The sequence below is a fragment of the Strix uralensis genome, chromosome 20 (assembly GCF_047716275.1).
Source record: "Strix uralensis isolate ZFMK-TIS-50842 chromosome 20, bStrUra1, whole genome shotgun sequence".
NCBI classification, from domain to species: domain Eukaryota; kingdom Metazoa; phylum Chordata; class Aves; order Strigiformes; family Strigidae; genus Strix; species Strix uralensis.
In genome coordinates this window covers 13,331,739-13,344,835 of record NC_133991.1, presented here as the reverse complement: position 1 = coordinate 13,344,835, position 13,097 = coordinate 13,331,739, and the positions used below count along the sequence as shown (strand labels likewise).

Below are 13,097 nucleotides of genomic sequence, written 5' to 3'. Positions count from 1 at the left end.
ACTAGTTTTGTAGTCAGCATAACCTTTAAGACCAGGTATTCAGCTTTTAAATAAAAAAGGAGGGGGGGTGGATCAGAAAAGGGCTTGGTGACTGTAGCTTTACCAGATGGTTGGGACACTGGTATATAAACCCAAAATGCTGCACAAGCAGGTGTGGGGGCAGGTTACAGGCAGCCCTCTGTACTCTGTGTATCGGGGAGTAACTGGTGTTACTCCATGACGTGAATTAGGTGACACTTTATCAGCACTGCAACACAACTTAAAATGCAAGTGCCACTCCCCCTTATCAGCGAAGTGTCTACCACTCTGTGTAGTCGTTTAATTGGAAATGTTTTTAGTTAGTGACTGTGAGGCCCTTAAAGAAGGGTTAGCCTGCTCATTCCACAAGCATTAGGTAAATAAGCTGTGCCGAGGGGAACATGGTTCTCGCTGCCTGAGCCGCAGGAGTCCCGAGTCCCTGCTCTGTCTCGGGCAAACGGCTGGAAGCATGAACCGTGCTGAGCGTGTCACTGTCGGCCTGGTCTTCCCCTGCATGGGGAGTTGGGTGAAGCCTGAGCTGTTCGACTGGGGCAGTGGATCTCTCCGCATCTCGGTTGCCCAGTGCTTACTGGGGTGTGTAGTGCTGCTTGTTCTCCACTGAGACCCAAAAGTGGTACAAGTGGCAGGGAGCTGGCACAGGGCTGCAGGTGTTCCCCTGCTGCTGTAGCGTGGTGGTCTCTGGTGTCCACCACTGCCCACCAAAACAGCCTTGCTCGGGTCGCTGGTGGCCTTTGGAGCTTGTCATTTGAATGTCAGCCCTGGAAATTGCCTTCTCTGTCAGGCAACGCCTTTTTTCCCCTTTGCACTCAGATAATTATTTTTTTAAGTTTTTAAAAATCGAAATGCTTACCTTCATGTTTGCTCTCAGTAACTGCAGTTTGTATGTACCCTGCAGGTCAAAGACTGCCTGGATCACACGGTGCTCCCCATGGATGGGGCCACCTTAGCAGAGGCCATGCACCAGAGGGGCATCAACATGCGTTATCTCGGCAAAGTGATCAACTTCATCACCAAGACCCCCGGCCGTGCTCAGCTGGATCATATTTTTGTAAGTGTTGGGCTGTCGGTTAATGCAGCCTCTGATATACTTTGCCCTGTAGAGATTCCAACTTGCCCAGTTGTTCTCTCTGTGTAAAAATGAACAGTTTCAAAAGTGGAGGAGCAGGGAGAAGGACCTGTAGGTGCTGGATTGGGGGGTTTGGCTCCCAAATCCTTAGTGGCTTTCATAACATTGGGGGGTTTGAGTGTCCTTCGGGATAGAGAAGCGCTTCAGGGATTCCGAAGCGCGATAGCAGGGGACACGGTTGGATTTTAAGCCGTGCATTGCTTAAGCTTCTAATATCCATCAGGACTCTGGATCAAACTGGAAGGTTGTGAGCGTGGCCACCCGTGGCAGCACCCAAGGGTGCTGAGCTGTGCCGCGCCATGTGGGGTGGCTCGTGGGTGCCGTGCAGGGGTGCGCGGGGGGCTCTTCCCCTGCTCCAGGAGCGGTGCCAGATGCAAAACAGCTCAGCACTGCAGCGTGAGGGCTGGAGAGCGCGTCTCCGCAGATCCTGATAAAAGCCCACTTGAAAAGCAAAGTGTATTTTCCACTGATATTGCCCACTGACTCTTAGCTTCTGTTCTTTATTCCTTTGGGTAGAAAATAGGAATCAGCGAATTGATCACCCGATCGGCTAAACACATCTTCAAGACGTACCTCCAGGTATGACCCGCAGTCTGACCTTTGCCTTGCATGTCCTCTAGTGCCTTTTCCCCACCAACAGGGAGCTGTTCGAGGCTCTTTCATTAGGCAGTTCAGGGGAGTTGCTTAGCAACGGGAAGTACAAGCTCATTAGTGCCAAAATAGGTGCAGGCCTGTGTGTAAGGGAAAACAAGTTCCACCTGAAGGTGGCTTTCCCCGAGAGCCATCATTCATGCTTTTCTTCCCCAGATTCTTACTCATTATGCTGAAGGCTTTTAAAAGTGAAATCACAGCTTGTTTTCCTTGTAATACCTTTTCCTCTTAAACAGTGTTGCTTTTGCCCTTCGAAGAAGCTTTTTTAATTGCGTGAACACCGGTGCATCCCACGCCTGTCCGTGCATGGCACAGCAGCACGCCTGGCTTTATTCCAGTGTCGGGATCTTTACGCTCTCTAGTTTCTCTGTCCCAGGTAGCAGCCCCAAATGGAACTATATATTTGTGTGTGTGTAGGTATATATTATCATATCTACGTAATTCTGTCTGTGCTAGTTCCACTTGCAAATGCTGCCTTCCTCTGCTCCCCTGGCAGATTTTCCTGTTTCCGTAGGGCTGGGTCTGTGTGAGGCTCAGGGCTGGGGTAGTGCCTGGGCGATGGCGGGAGTCTCCCATGACTGATGTTGGTGTCTCGCTGTAGGGCGTGGAGCTGTCAGGGTTATCAGCAGCCATCAGCCACTTCCTCAACTGCTTCCTAAGCTCCTTTCCAAATCCCATTGCCCATCTTCCAGCTGATGAGCTGGTCTCCAAGAAAAAGAATAAGAAAAGGAAAAACAGGAACCTTGGAAATGCCGATAACACTGCATGGGCCAGCATGACCCCTCAGGAGCTTTGGAAGACTATTTGTTCAGAAGCAAAGAACTACTTCGATTTTAGTCTTGAATGGTAAGCTGAGCAAATGGCCCTCGCTTGGGCCTGGACTCTCACCAGATGGCTGGAGCTCTTGTTGTTCTTTAACGGGACTTGCCTTTTTGACTTATTGTCTGTTTGAATATAAATTTGTACTCTTGAGGGAGTTTTACAGGCTTATAATGGAAAGAAACTGGCAGATTGCAGCAAGGGGAATTTAAAATGAGATGAAACCTATGAGGCAAAGGCAGCTAGGAAAAAGCGGAGGAAGGGAAACCTCTTAGTGGTGTGGGGGGGAGCAGAAGGCCAGAAGCTGAAGGAGTGTGGTCAAAAGATATTTGTCCATATACAGACGATGATTTAGGCTGAAGGGAGCTTATGTTCCAAAACCAAGGACAGCTTCTCCTGGATCTGAAACAGACGGTGAATTAGGCTGCTGGAGGGTGCAGATAGTGAGTGTTAAACCAGGAGCACAAGTGACCCGAGAGAAGAGCCATGACTAGTTGGCTAAATGGCCAGGTGTCCCCTCCTGCTGGGGACAGCTCCCGCTACCAGGAGCTGAAGGTGTTCAGGCTCTCGCCTAAACTCTGCAGTGAGCTTTGAGGAGAAACTCAGAGGATGTCAGTAAAAAGTACTGTTGGGCACCTCTGTAAGCCTTGGCAGGTCCTTCCCATCCACTGTAGCGTCGGGGTTCGGTCAGTGCCTGGCTGCAGGGGACACACGCGGCGCAGCGATGCCCTTGAGCAGAGCCTCACCTGAGAGCTGAAGCGTGCCTCTGCTTTTTGCAGTGAGAATGCTGACCAAGCAGCTGAAGTGTATAATCTACAGAAAATCACCCTGCTTCGTGAAATCTCCCTCAAAACTGGAGTCCAGGTGAGATCCCCATCCCTTCCCCGTCGTGTTTGGCTCACCCGGGCAGCCCTTGGCAGGCGCTGCGAGCCCCTCGAGGTCTCTGTGGTGTTAGTCTGGGAATACAGGCTCCAGCCCCGGGGAAAGGGGTTTCTGATCTGGTTCCCTTTGAGGGTGAACTTGCTGTGTGTCTCCCTGGGAAGATCCGCCGGCCCAAACGTGATTCCCGTAGCTCTGTGACAAACCTGACGGAGGCTCCTGTGCACACATACTCCCCACCCAGAGAGGAGCAGCTCTGTGGGCAGAGCAGGACTCCGGAGCTCTCCTCGCTTGAAGAATGGGGGGTTTCCCTCCCCACAGCGCTGTCTGGGGGAGTTGGGCTGGACGGGGTTCCTCTGCCGGGGCTCCAGCACTGGCACTGCGGTGCCGTTCGGCCGCGCACGCGTGGTGTGGCCTACACGTGCCCTCTTGCCCAGCTCTGTCCCCAGGCAGTGGTACAGGAGATGTTTGGGCTGTGAATCCCGTGCAGAATTCAAGGCTCATTTTCCCCTTTTCTTGCCTGTGCCGGTGGGGACTGTGACCTCTGGTCTTTCTGGTTCCTCCAGATACTGCTGAAAGAGTACAACTTCGACAGCAGGCACAAGCCCACCTTCACGGAAGAGGATATTCTCAACATCTTCCCAGTAGTGAAGCACGTGAACCCCAAAGCCTCCGATGCTTTCCACTTCTTCCAGAGCGGGCAAGCAAAGGTTCAGCAAGGTACGGACCCAGCAGGCCTCTGCCTCTTGGGGCGGCCGCTGGTAGAAGGGGGAGCAGGGGGTGTGTGGCACAGCCCACTGCCCTCCAGTGATGAACCTCCCCACCCCTTTTGGTGGAGAATCGGGGTCTCCAGGACCATCTGAACCCCCCCTGCTGTAAAGGTACCAGCGATGGACACAGATGGGCACAGGGCAGCAATTTCCTTCCAGGTTTTAGTCCTCACATAGGCAGTGACCTACGGCTGCACCACCACCACTGGTCACTTCAACGCGCTTCCCCAGTACCACGAGGGGTTAGTTAATGTCCATACGTAAATAACTTCTTTCAGGTTTCTTGAAGGAGGGCTGTGAGCTCATCAATGAAGCCTTAAACTTGTTCAACAATGTGTATGGTGCTATGCATGTAGAAATCTGTGCCTGCCTGCGGCTGCTAGCTCGTCTCAACTATATCATGGGAGATTATTCAGAGGTGAGTGAGGGCTTGGGCAGGGTCCAGTTAGTCCTCTCAGCCTTTCCCCGTGCTTGCTCAAGCACACGGCACTGTGTGACGTGCTCTTGGCTCTTCTGTTCTCTTTAGGCCTTAAGTAATCAGCAGAAAGCGGTGCTAATGAGCGAGAGGGTCCTGGGTATCGAGCACCCCAACACGATTCAAGAATACGTGAGTACGGGGTGCTGGGGGAGAGGCAGCACCTCGTGTGTCCGCCTGGAGACTGTGAGCCTTAACTCGTGTCTGCGTCTGGAGAGCAGTTGCAGTTCTCCTCCCCTCTGCAGCCTTCTTCCCAGAATCCTTCACTTTCACCAGAAGTTTTGTATCTTAGGATTTTGCAAACCAAATACCTCAGGATTTGTGTTAAAAGCGTCCTGCATGGTCCTACTTAGTTTAGAATTTGGAGGTTTTGTCTGTGGAATGTTTATTTATGTTCATTAATTCTGCTGGCTTTTGCCCTGGGCTTATGTCAAAAATGAAGAAAAATAAAGAATCCCTCCCAAAGTGCAATCAGAGCATCATACACACACAGGTCAGTTTTGAAATATTCCTTGAGGTGCACAAGGGAAACTGAAATGAAACACTTTGGCTTCCTTGGTGCTGTCTGATGCGATGCCTCCGTGGAGCTGTGAATCAGCCAGCAGGCCTGGGCTTTTCAGAGTGGCTGAAATCCTTTTTAACCGTAAAGGGAGATGTTTTTATTTGTGTGCAGCTGAGGAAAGGAGGAGAAAAGAGAGGAGTTTGCTTTACAGAGTGGTAAGTAAAAGCTGTTAACGCTGGGTTGCTGCTTGTATTACAGATGCACCTGGCTTTGTACTGCTTTGCAAACAGCCAACTCTCCACAGCCCTGAACTTGCTGTACCGCGCACGCTACCTCATGCTGTTGGTATTTGGGGAGGATCACCCAGAAATGGCGCTTTTAGATGTAAGTAATCTTTTGGAGATTAGAAGCTTGAAGACTAAGAAATCTCTTGGCCTTTAAAATGCCCCCAGTGCTGGCTATTTACAGTAAATGTTTAGGTGCTTTTTCCTGCCTGGGTTACTCCCAGTTAGTGCCATTAGAAGAAGGGGAAGAACGGCTGGGAAGGTCAGCCTGGAGCTCTGCGCTGGGGCACTGGAGCCGTGGGTTCGAGCACCTGCAGTCCTTGGGCAAATTCCCTCATTCAGCCTGTTCTTGCTGCCCTCGCTTAAACCAGAGGCAGCTCCTTCTCTCTCTCTTGCCTGGCTCGATAGGACTGAGCTCCCGAGGGGGGAATGGTCTCATGGCACGTGCTGTAGAGATCCCCATGGGGCCTTTCCAGCAGCAGGGGGTGGTACCTGGGCAGCAGTAGGCACGTGCTTTGCGTTTGCGTCCCCAACACCTGCGGGACTTCTCTGTGCAGAACAACATCGGCCTGGTGCTCCACGGGGTTATGGAGTATGACCTGTCCCTCCGGTTCCTGGAGAACGCGCTGGCCATCAGCTCCAAGTATCACGGCTCCAAGTCTTTGAAAGTTGCACTAAGGTGAGGCAGGGTGGAGCGCGGGGCTGGGTCACCGCGCCCTCGGAGAGGGAGGATGTTCACCACGCGCTCGCGGGGGCCGTGTCCGGCTGCAGCCTCTGCAATGGGGGATTGGGGCTCATCCCAGCGCTGACTCCTTGGGACTGCTGGGCTGCGTGAGGGAGGAGGATCATGGTGCAGCTTCTGAGTTTGCTGTCTCAAAGACAGAAATCCCCCGTTCTTACAGTGATTTGTGGGGTCTGCTGTAATGCTGGTTGCCCCAAAAATCTGTCAGGATGACCCTGGTCCTTGTGGACTCTCACTCTCCACATACATTTTTTTACTGAAGGTCGGAGGGCAAGGCTAATGTAATTACGTATTGTCCCAGTCTCCCAGTGTAAACACTTGTATTTAATTGTTGCAGCCCTCAGGGAGCTCTCTTTGAGAAGCATATAATTTGCTTTTGTCCTTTGCCATAAAGCCTTGTATTTGAATAAAATACTGAGCGGCTTCCCTGTGTTTCCAAGGGAGCTGTGAGCAGTCAGCACCTTTAGGAAGCACCCACTGCTCTTCGCTGCTCTAGCACTGCCCTTGAACGCAGACCTGGCTCGCTGTCAACCAAGCAGTGGCCCACTCCTAATTACTAGTACCACATTGCAACCCATCTGCTCTTTGTCAGGGTGAAAATAAATCTTATTAAGCACCCGCAAGAGTCTGATTTGTTTTCCGGGAGTTGATGGATATGCATTCTGCAGAAGGCATCTTGCCTTCCCTTAGTAGCCCAGGGATGCTTGATGAGATTCATCGCCTCCCACAGGGTAACACTGCCAAAACCAGGAATTTTTCTTTGATTCCAGAAATGCCAAGGGAGCAGAGGCCAGGCCAGGGCAGCTCTCCCAGCTGGAAAGAGCCCAGGTAACTTGGGTCCCAGCTCTGCCACAGCTTTGGTTGTTTCTGTGCAGGAAGATTTTTTTTTTTATTGTGTATGTGAATAATCAAGTAATTCCCATGTTTGCTTTCTAAGAAACACAAAGACCTTTTTTTGAAGGGTGCTGCCTCCCTTCAGTTCACTGCTGTGGCCTTCAACTTGCCTGGGTGCAGGAGAAAAAACACCCCAGTTCAGTCTTTACTTCTGGAGGTCACTTCTCAGCATTTCAACAGAATCTGACCCAAATCAGTGTAGTATATTCACCCCAGGTGGGGTGGGGAGCAGCAGCTCCCAGGGTGCTGTGTCAGAGTCCAGTTCTGTCTCACACTGACTGGGGCCTCCAACCTGAATGCTGTGATGTTACAGTCGTGCTGTGGCACAGAAATGTTTCTGCTCCACAAAAGCACCTCTCAACCCTTTTTCCTTCTCTCAGCCACCACTTGGTAGCCCGAGTGTATGAGAGCAAAGCAGAATTCCGGTCAGCTCTGCAGCACGAGAAGGAAGGCTACACCATCTACAAAAACCAGGTGAGCAGCACGTGCTGCTGGGCTGCGCCGTGTCGCTGGAAACGAGCCCGACGGCTGCGGAACGGTGCCTTGGCTGGGAACTCGGGGAGGCCTTTGCCACAGACGGCTCGGAGCAGGCGTCCGGGAATCGGCTTTTGAGGGACGGGGCAGAACTGCTGCCCTGTACAATAATTGATGCTTTTATGCCAAAAGTCTTTGAGTGGCCTTCCTGCAAGTTCCTTCTTGCTATGCACATCGCCGGACAGAAACTTCTGTTGGCAGCTTGGCCCCGCATCCTGGCAGGGCCCTGAACGAACCGGTCTGTTCTTCAGGCTTTTTGCACCACCTGCCTTTTAAACACCAGCTCCAAAGACGTTTGGCAGTTGAGCTGTTCCATGGGCAACACCTTTCCCCGCTCGCAGCCCTCGCTGAAACCTCCACCTCAGCCCGGGCTCTGCCTCAGCACGTCCACAGTGATTCAGCGCCGCGGCCCCGGCCGGCAGCACGGCCCAGCAGGGGGAATGCCACTCACCCCACGAACGTGCTGCTACTCGATGGGAATGTGTCACCTTAACGAGGCTCCTAGAGGAATCTGTGTGTGTGTTTTTTGAATGCCAAGGCAGGTGAAATTCAGCTCTTGAGTTTCTGTGAGGATGTTGAGCCAGCAGGGACTAGCAGTGCACCCTGGTTTGGGTCCTGTTCTCACTGGTAATGTTGTACCTTATTTTTTTCCTTCCCTCCCTTTTTTTCTGCTTAGCTCGGAGAACACCACGAAAAGACCAAAGAGAGCTCAGAGTACTTGAAATACCTGACTCAGCAAGCCGTCGCTCTTCAACGCACAATGAACGAGATTTACAAGAACGGCTCCAACGCGAACATCATGCCGCTGAAGGTAACCTCGGCGCCACGCGAGCGCTTGCCGTGGGGCGGAGGTTTGCTCTGGAGGGACGTGTGTGTGTGTGTGTTCACTGCCAGCTCGGGAGGTGGCAATGGCTGATGTGGTGCCACCAGTGTGGACCGAGCGTGTCCCCTCCGCTTCCCGGCGGAGCGGCTCCGGGCTGGGGCACAGCCTGGCCGGGGAAGGAGGCGCTGGGCAGCGGGGGGTGTGGGAGCCGGGGGTGCCTACGTGCAGACCTGCCCCTGGGCTGAGTCACGGCTACAGGCAGGTTGCTCAATCCCAAAGCGCTTCAGTTTCCTCATCCTAAAAAAAAAAAAAAAAAACCCAAACCCAAAAAACCCCGCTGTCGTCTTTCACCGGGCGCTTTGTTCTCCTGCCAAGGATTCTGTGGCGTGGGGAGGCCGTGGGGGACCAGAGCAGGAGCAGATTGGGCTGAACCCCCCCTGGCACGGTGAGGGGAGCGCCTGGCAGAAGGGGCAGAGCAGGGCCGTGCTCTCTGGGAGCTGTTGGGTTTTCTTCTCACTGCGGAGAAGGGGAACTGAGGAGTTTACTGCAGAGTGAGCTGAGTGTAAGGACCTGCAGTCAAGTAAATGGTCAAGTCCAGGAACTAGCATCCAGCTGAGAGGCTCAGACCCATAAAACAGTAATAAAGGTTGTTACCCTCGTTATAGCACTTGAAGGGGGGAAAAAAAAACCCACCGCAAACTAACACACTTTGACCTGATCTGTATTTAGCTGAAGTCCCACAGAGTTCAGAGGGGAGGTTGCCCACAGGGACTGGCTGGGCACCTCTAGATGCTGCTTTTCAATTTATGGGTAGAGAGGTAGAAAATATGAATTATGCCACCTTACACTAGCACACATCCTGGTTTCAGCTGGGACAGAGCTAATTTTTCTTCTTAGCAGCCAGAATAGTGCTGCGTTTTGGATTCAGTGTGGGATTTGGTATGAGAAGAATGTTGACAGTACACTGATGTTTTTAGTTGTTGCTCAGAGATCAAGGACTTTCCAACTCCTCGTGTCCTGCCCCTGTGCGGGTGCACAAGAAGCTGGGGGGAGCACAGCCAGCGCACCGGCCCCAAACTGGCCAGGGGAATATTCCAGCTGTACAACGTCCTGCTTGGTGTGTCAGTGAGGGTTGGCTGGAAGCTGTGCGCTCTCTTCCCCGGGATTGCAGTTTCTGGATTTCCTCTTCTCTGGGCTTGCTGGCGGGGAAGGGGCTGGGCATCAGTCGGGGGGGTGCTGAGCAATGGCATTGTGCATGACTTGTTTGTATTTTTTTATTGTCATTATTATCATCATCATTATTTTAATTTTATTTCAATTGCTAAATTGTTTTTATCTCAGCCTATGAGTTTTACCTTTACCCTCCAATTCACTCCCCCACCCCTGTTGGTAAGTGGTGTCTGGGTTTTGACTTTTAAAGCTTTTTTTCTCTTACGCTGTAGTTCACAGCTCCCAGTATGGCCAGTGTCCTGGAGCAGCTCAACATTATCAATGGAATTCTCTTCATTCCACTAAGGTAGAGTGATCCCTGCGGGTTGTACTGTTAGAAATAGAGTAGTTGGTCTTTTTGTATTATCTTTGTTCCCAAGATGGCTCAGACCCGGTGCTTCCCTTTGCCTTGTCACTGACCCAAACTGTGGAGCTTCCAGTGATGTTGGGGACCTCTGCTCTTCAGGCAGCACTACGCAAATAATGATAGAAATTGTCACTGCTGCACAAAAACTGCCTTTTGGAGGTGTTGGGTCCCCTGCACTCCTGAACACTTCCAAAGGGACATTGACGGTGTCCTTGGGCAAACCTTAATGGTGCTAAAACCCTCCCACTTGGAGGAATGCAGCTCTTTCTGAACTGTGACCTTGAGCTTGCAGCAGGGATCTGCTCCGACAAACCCCCACAAGCTCTGCAAAGCCAGAGGAGATTGGGCAGGTTTCCTGGGAGATTGATGCGCCAGAGGGCGAGGGCCTGGGCAGCTCCGCAGGCAGCCAGGAGCTGCCCTCGTGGCCTGTTCTCAGCCCCTCGCCCTGGCAGCAAAGGGATCGAGGCTTCGTTCGGCTCCTTCAGCTGTTGGTGGAGCGGGTGGGGGTTGAAGCAGTTGCTGGTCTCTGCCCAGGAGAGATGGAGTGAGCGGGGCTGGGCTGTGAGGGGCAGGACCTGCTCTCCTGTGGACGAGGCTCCTTAGCAGGGTTGTGGCTTTCAGCACCTCCTGGGGGTTTTCCTCCCCCAGCTCCCCAGGATTTTTTTACAAAGAACAAGACCCAAGACCATAATGCTCACCCTGATTATCATCATTATCTTTAAGACCACTCTAAGCAGCAGTACTCTTAAATTTTTTTTTCATTCATTATAAATTGTCTGTTAGACTTTTCAGTTGAAAATTTGATTGGGGTGGTGGGGGAAAAAGATTCTTCTAAAGCTGTAAATAATCCCTGAGGGTAGAAATTCCCCAGAAGCAGCCGGAGGCTGCCTGGACCCAGGCAGTGGCCACCGAGGGGTGATGGCCTGGAGCTGCTTGGTTCAAAGCCAAAAGGCCCAGGAAGCACCCAGCCTGGCTGGGGGATGGCCGAGACACCCAGGGCCCGGCAGGAGGAGGGTGAGGAGCGTTTCCTCTGCTGTTGATCAGGACCTTGTCCAGGTGCTTCACACTGTGCCTAAAGCCCCTCTAATGTTTGCTACCCTTCCTGCTTTGCCCTTCAGCCAAAAAGACTTGGAGAACCTTAAAGCAGAGGTGCAGCGACGCCAGCAGCTCCAGGAAAGCATAAAAAGTGGTGAACAGCTGGAACCAGAGGACAAAGCTGTGGAGGAGAAAGAGGCTGAGCCAAGCATGCCTTCTGCTGCGCTCCCCTTAACACAGAGCTCTGCTTAATGTGTACCTCGCTTAAAAAAAAAAAGTTTAAACCACCCTTTTCTGAATCTGACCCAGGGTCTCGGACGCCCCTGGAGCAGCTCCTCCTTTTTTGACAATGTTATTGCACTGGTACAATTAATACACAATGCAAAGAACTAATCTGAGAAATGTAATCTGTCTGACTGAGCTTGGGTCTGCCCCGCGGAGGGGAAGGGGCCAGGAGGCAGCAGCATACGCAAGGCCCAGCCTAGGTGAGCGCAGCCCGAGGCTGCCCTGCCCGTGTGTGTGTCGGTGTCGTGTGTGTGCGCGTAGCATCAGTTATTTCTACTTTGTACATATGAATTCCAAATGGACTGTCTGGAGGTATGTAACATTTCTCAGGTCATTTTTATGTTGACTAAGGACACGGCTTTGCTCAAACAGTACAAAACCAGCCCAGCCACTGCTCAGCGTTCTTGTAAAACGTGGATTCCAAGCCAAAAGATTTATTTTCCCCCCAGTCACTCCCTGAGTTGTGCTAAGGAAAACGAAGCAGCCATATTTGTATCGCTCAGATGCCTGAAGCCTGTAACATGTGTGTGGAATGGGGGAATGTACAGCATTTTCTACATCAGGATATAGCCATTGGATTCCTTTAACCATTTTTTTTTCTACTTTTGGTTGGCAGTTCGGCAATTCAGTGGGGTTTTGTAACATTCACAGTCTAATTTTCAAGGTAAAGATATAGATAGAGATATATAGAGAGAGATAAATATATGATACTCACAGTTCCACCTCTGCTCCGCTTGCAGCTGAGTAACTTGGGATACTGTATCCAAAGAGTGAGGGCTTGATGTTCAAAGCGCACAAACTTCCATTGCGATGGAAACCCCAGTGCCTAGGAGAGGGGGTGAGGGCATCAAACGAGGTCTGAACTACAGTGATTTAGCAGGAAATTGGGGCCCTATTAAAGGGGAGGGGAAAGAGGGGAGGAAAAGTCAGAGCTGGGGCCTTGGTCTCATCTGCAAGAGTGACTGTACCATGGAGCCAATGGGCTTTAATGGGCTGGGCAAGTCCAACCAGGTTGGAATAGTCCTTCATTTCCCCCAACCTGCCACAGCCCAGGGGAGGGGAAGGGGTTTCAATAAAACCCTGAAATTGCCCCAGCACTGAAACCGAGGGCACCTCCCCCCCAAACTCCTGTTTTTGCACTCTGGCTTTGCGAGGGGTGCCAGGGGCGCTTCCGTTGCTGGCAATGGACGTCCCTGGCCTGGCCAGTGCCACTAAACCCATCCCCGAGTCCCCTCCCCATCAGGCAGGGCCCGTGCCACAGCCGGGGGTTGCTGACCGAGTGGAATGTCCTTTCCCAAGAGCTGCAGCAGAACCTGTGCTAGGCCGCAGAGGAGTCGCGTCTCACGCCTTGTCTGTCGGGGGTAGCACCCCCTGCTTGTTTGCGTTGCTGCTTTTACTGACCACCTGGAGAACAAGCGCTGTCCCTGGGCTCTGTCCCCTCGGTCCCCTGTAACTCTCAGCGGGGGGAAGGGAAGGAGGGGAGCAGCCTCCACGCTGCGGGAGGCAACAATACAGGAGGAGTCTGACTGCGAAAGAACTTGCTCCTATTAGAAAAATTCTGAATTTCCTGGAAAGCAATCAATAAATGACTACAGTGCATCTTTCCTACAAGATTTTTCTTTTACTAGTGTCTTTCAGTCCATTAAAAGCTTTTTAAACTGTT

General features: G+C 52.0%; 1 protein-coding gene across 3 annotated transcripts in view; it reads left to right on the top strand.

Moving 5' to 3' along the window:
- Positions 1-13,097, top strand: part of CLUH (clustered mitochondria homolog) — a 38,999-nt gene extending 25,902 nt beyond the window's left edge. For all 3 annotated transcript variants that reach the window (XM_074890164.1, XM_074890163.1, XM_074890165.1), the window contains exons 14-26: positions 935-1,087; positions 1,682-1,744; positions 2,418-2,662; positions 3,415-3,499; positions 4,081-4,234; positions 4,563-4,702; positions 4,811-4,891; positions 5,520-5,645; positions 6,103-6,224; positions 7,562-7,655; positions 8,392-8,526; positions 9,981-10,054; positions 11,233-13,097. In XM_074890164.1, coding sequence (XP_074746265.1) covers positions 935-1,087; positions 1,682-1,744; positions 2,418-2,662; positions 3,415-3,499; positions 4,081-4,234; positions 4,563-4,702; positions 4,811-4,891; positions 5,520-5,645; positions 6,103-6,224; positions 7,562-7,655; positions 8,392-8,526; positions 9,981-10,054; positions 11,233-11,401 — 1,641 coding nt within the window. In that variant the 3' untranslated portion in view covers positions 11,402-13,097. The remainder of the gene's footprint in view (positions 1-934; positions 1,088-1,681; positions 1,745-2,417; positions 2,663-3,414; positions 3,500-4,080; positions 4,235-4,562; positions 4,703-4,810; positions 4,892-5,519; positions 5,646-6,102; positions 6,225-7,561; positions 7,656-8,391; positions 8,527-9,980; positions 10,055-11,232) is intronic.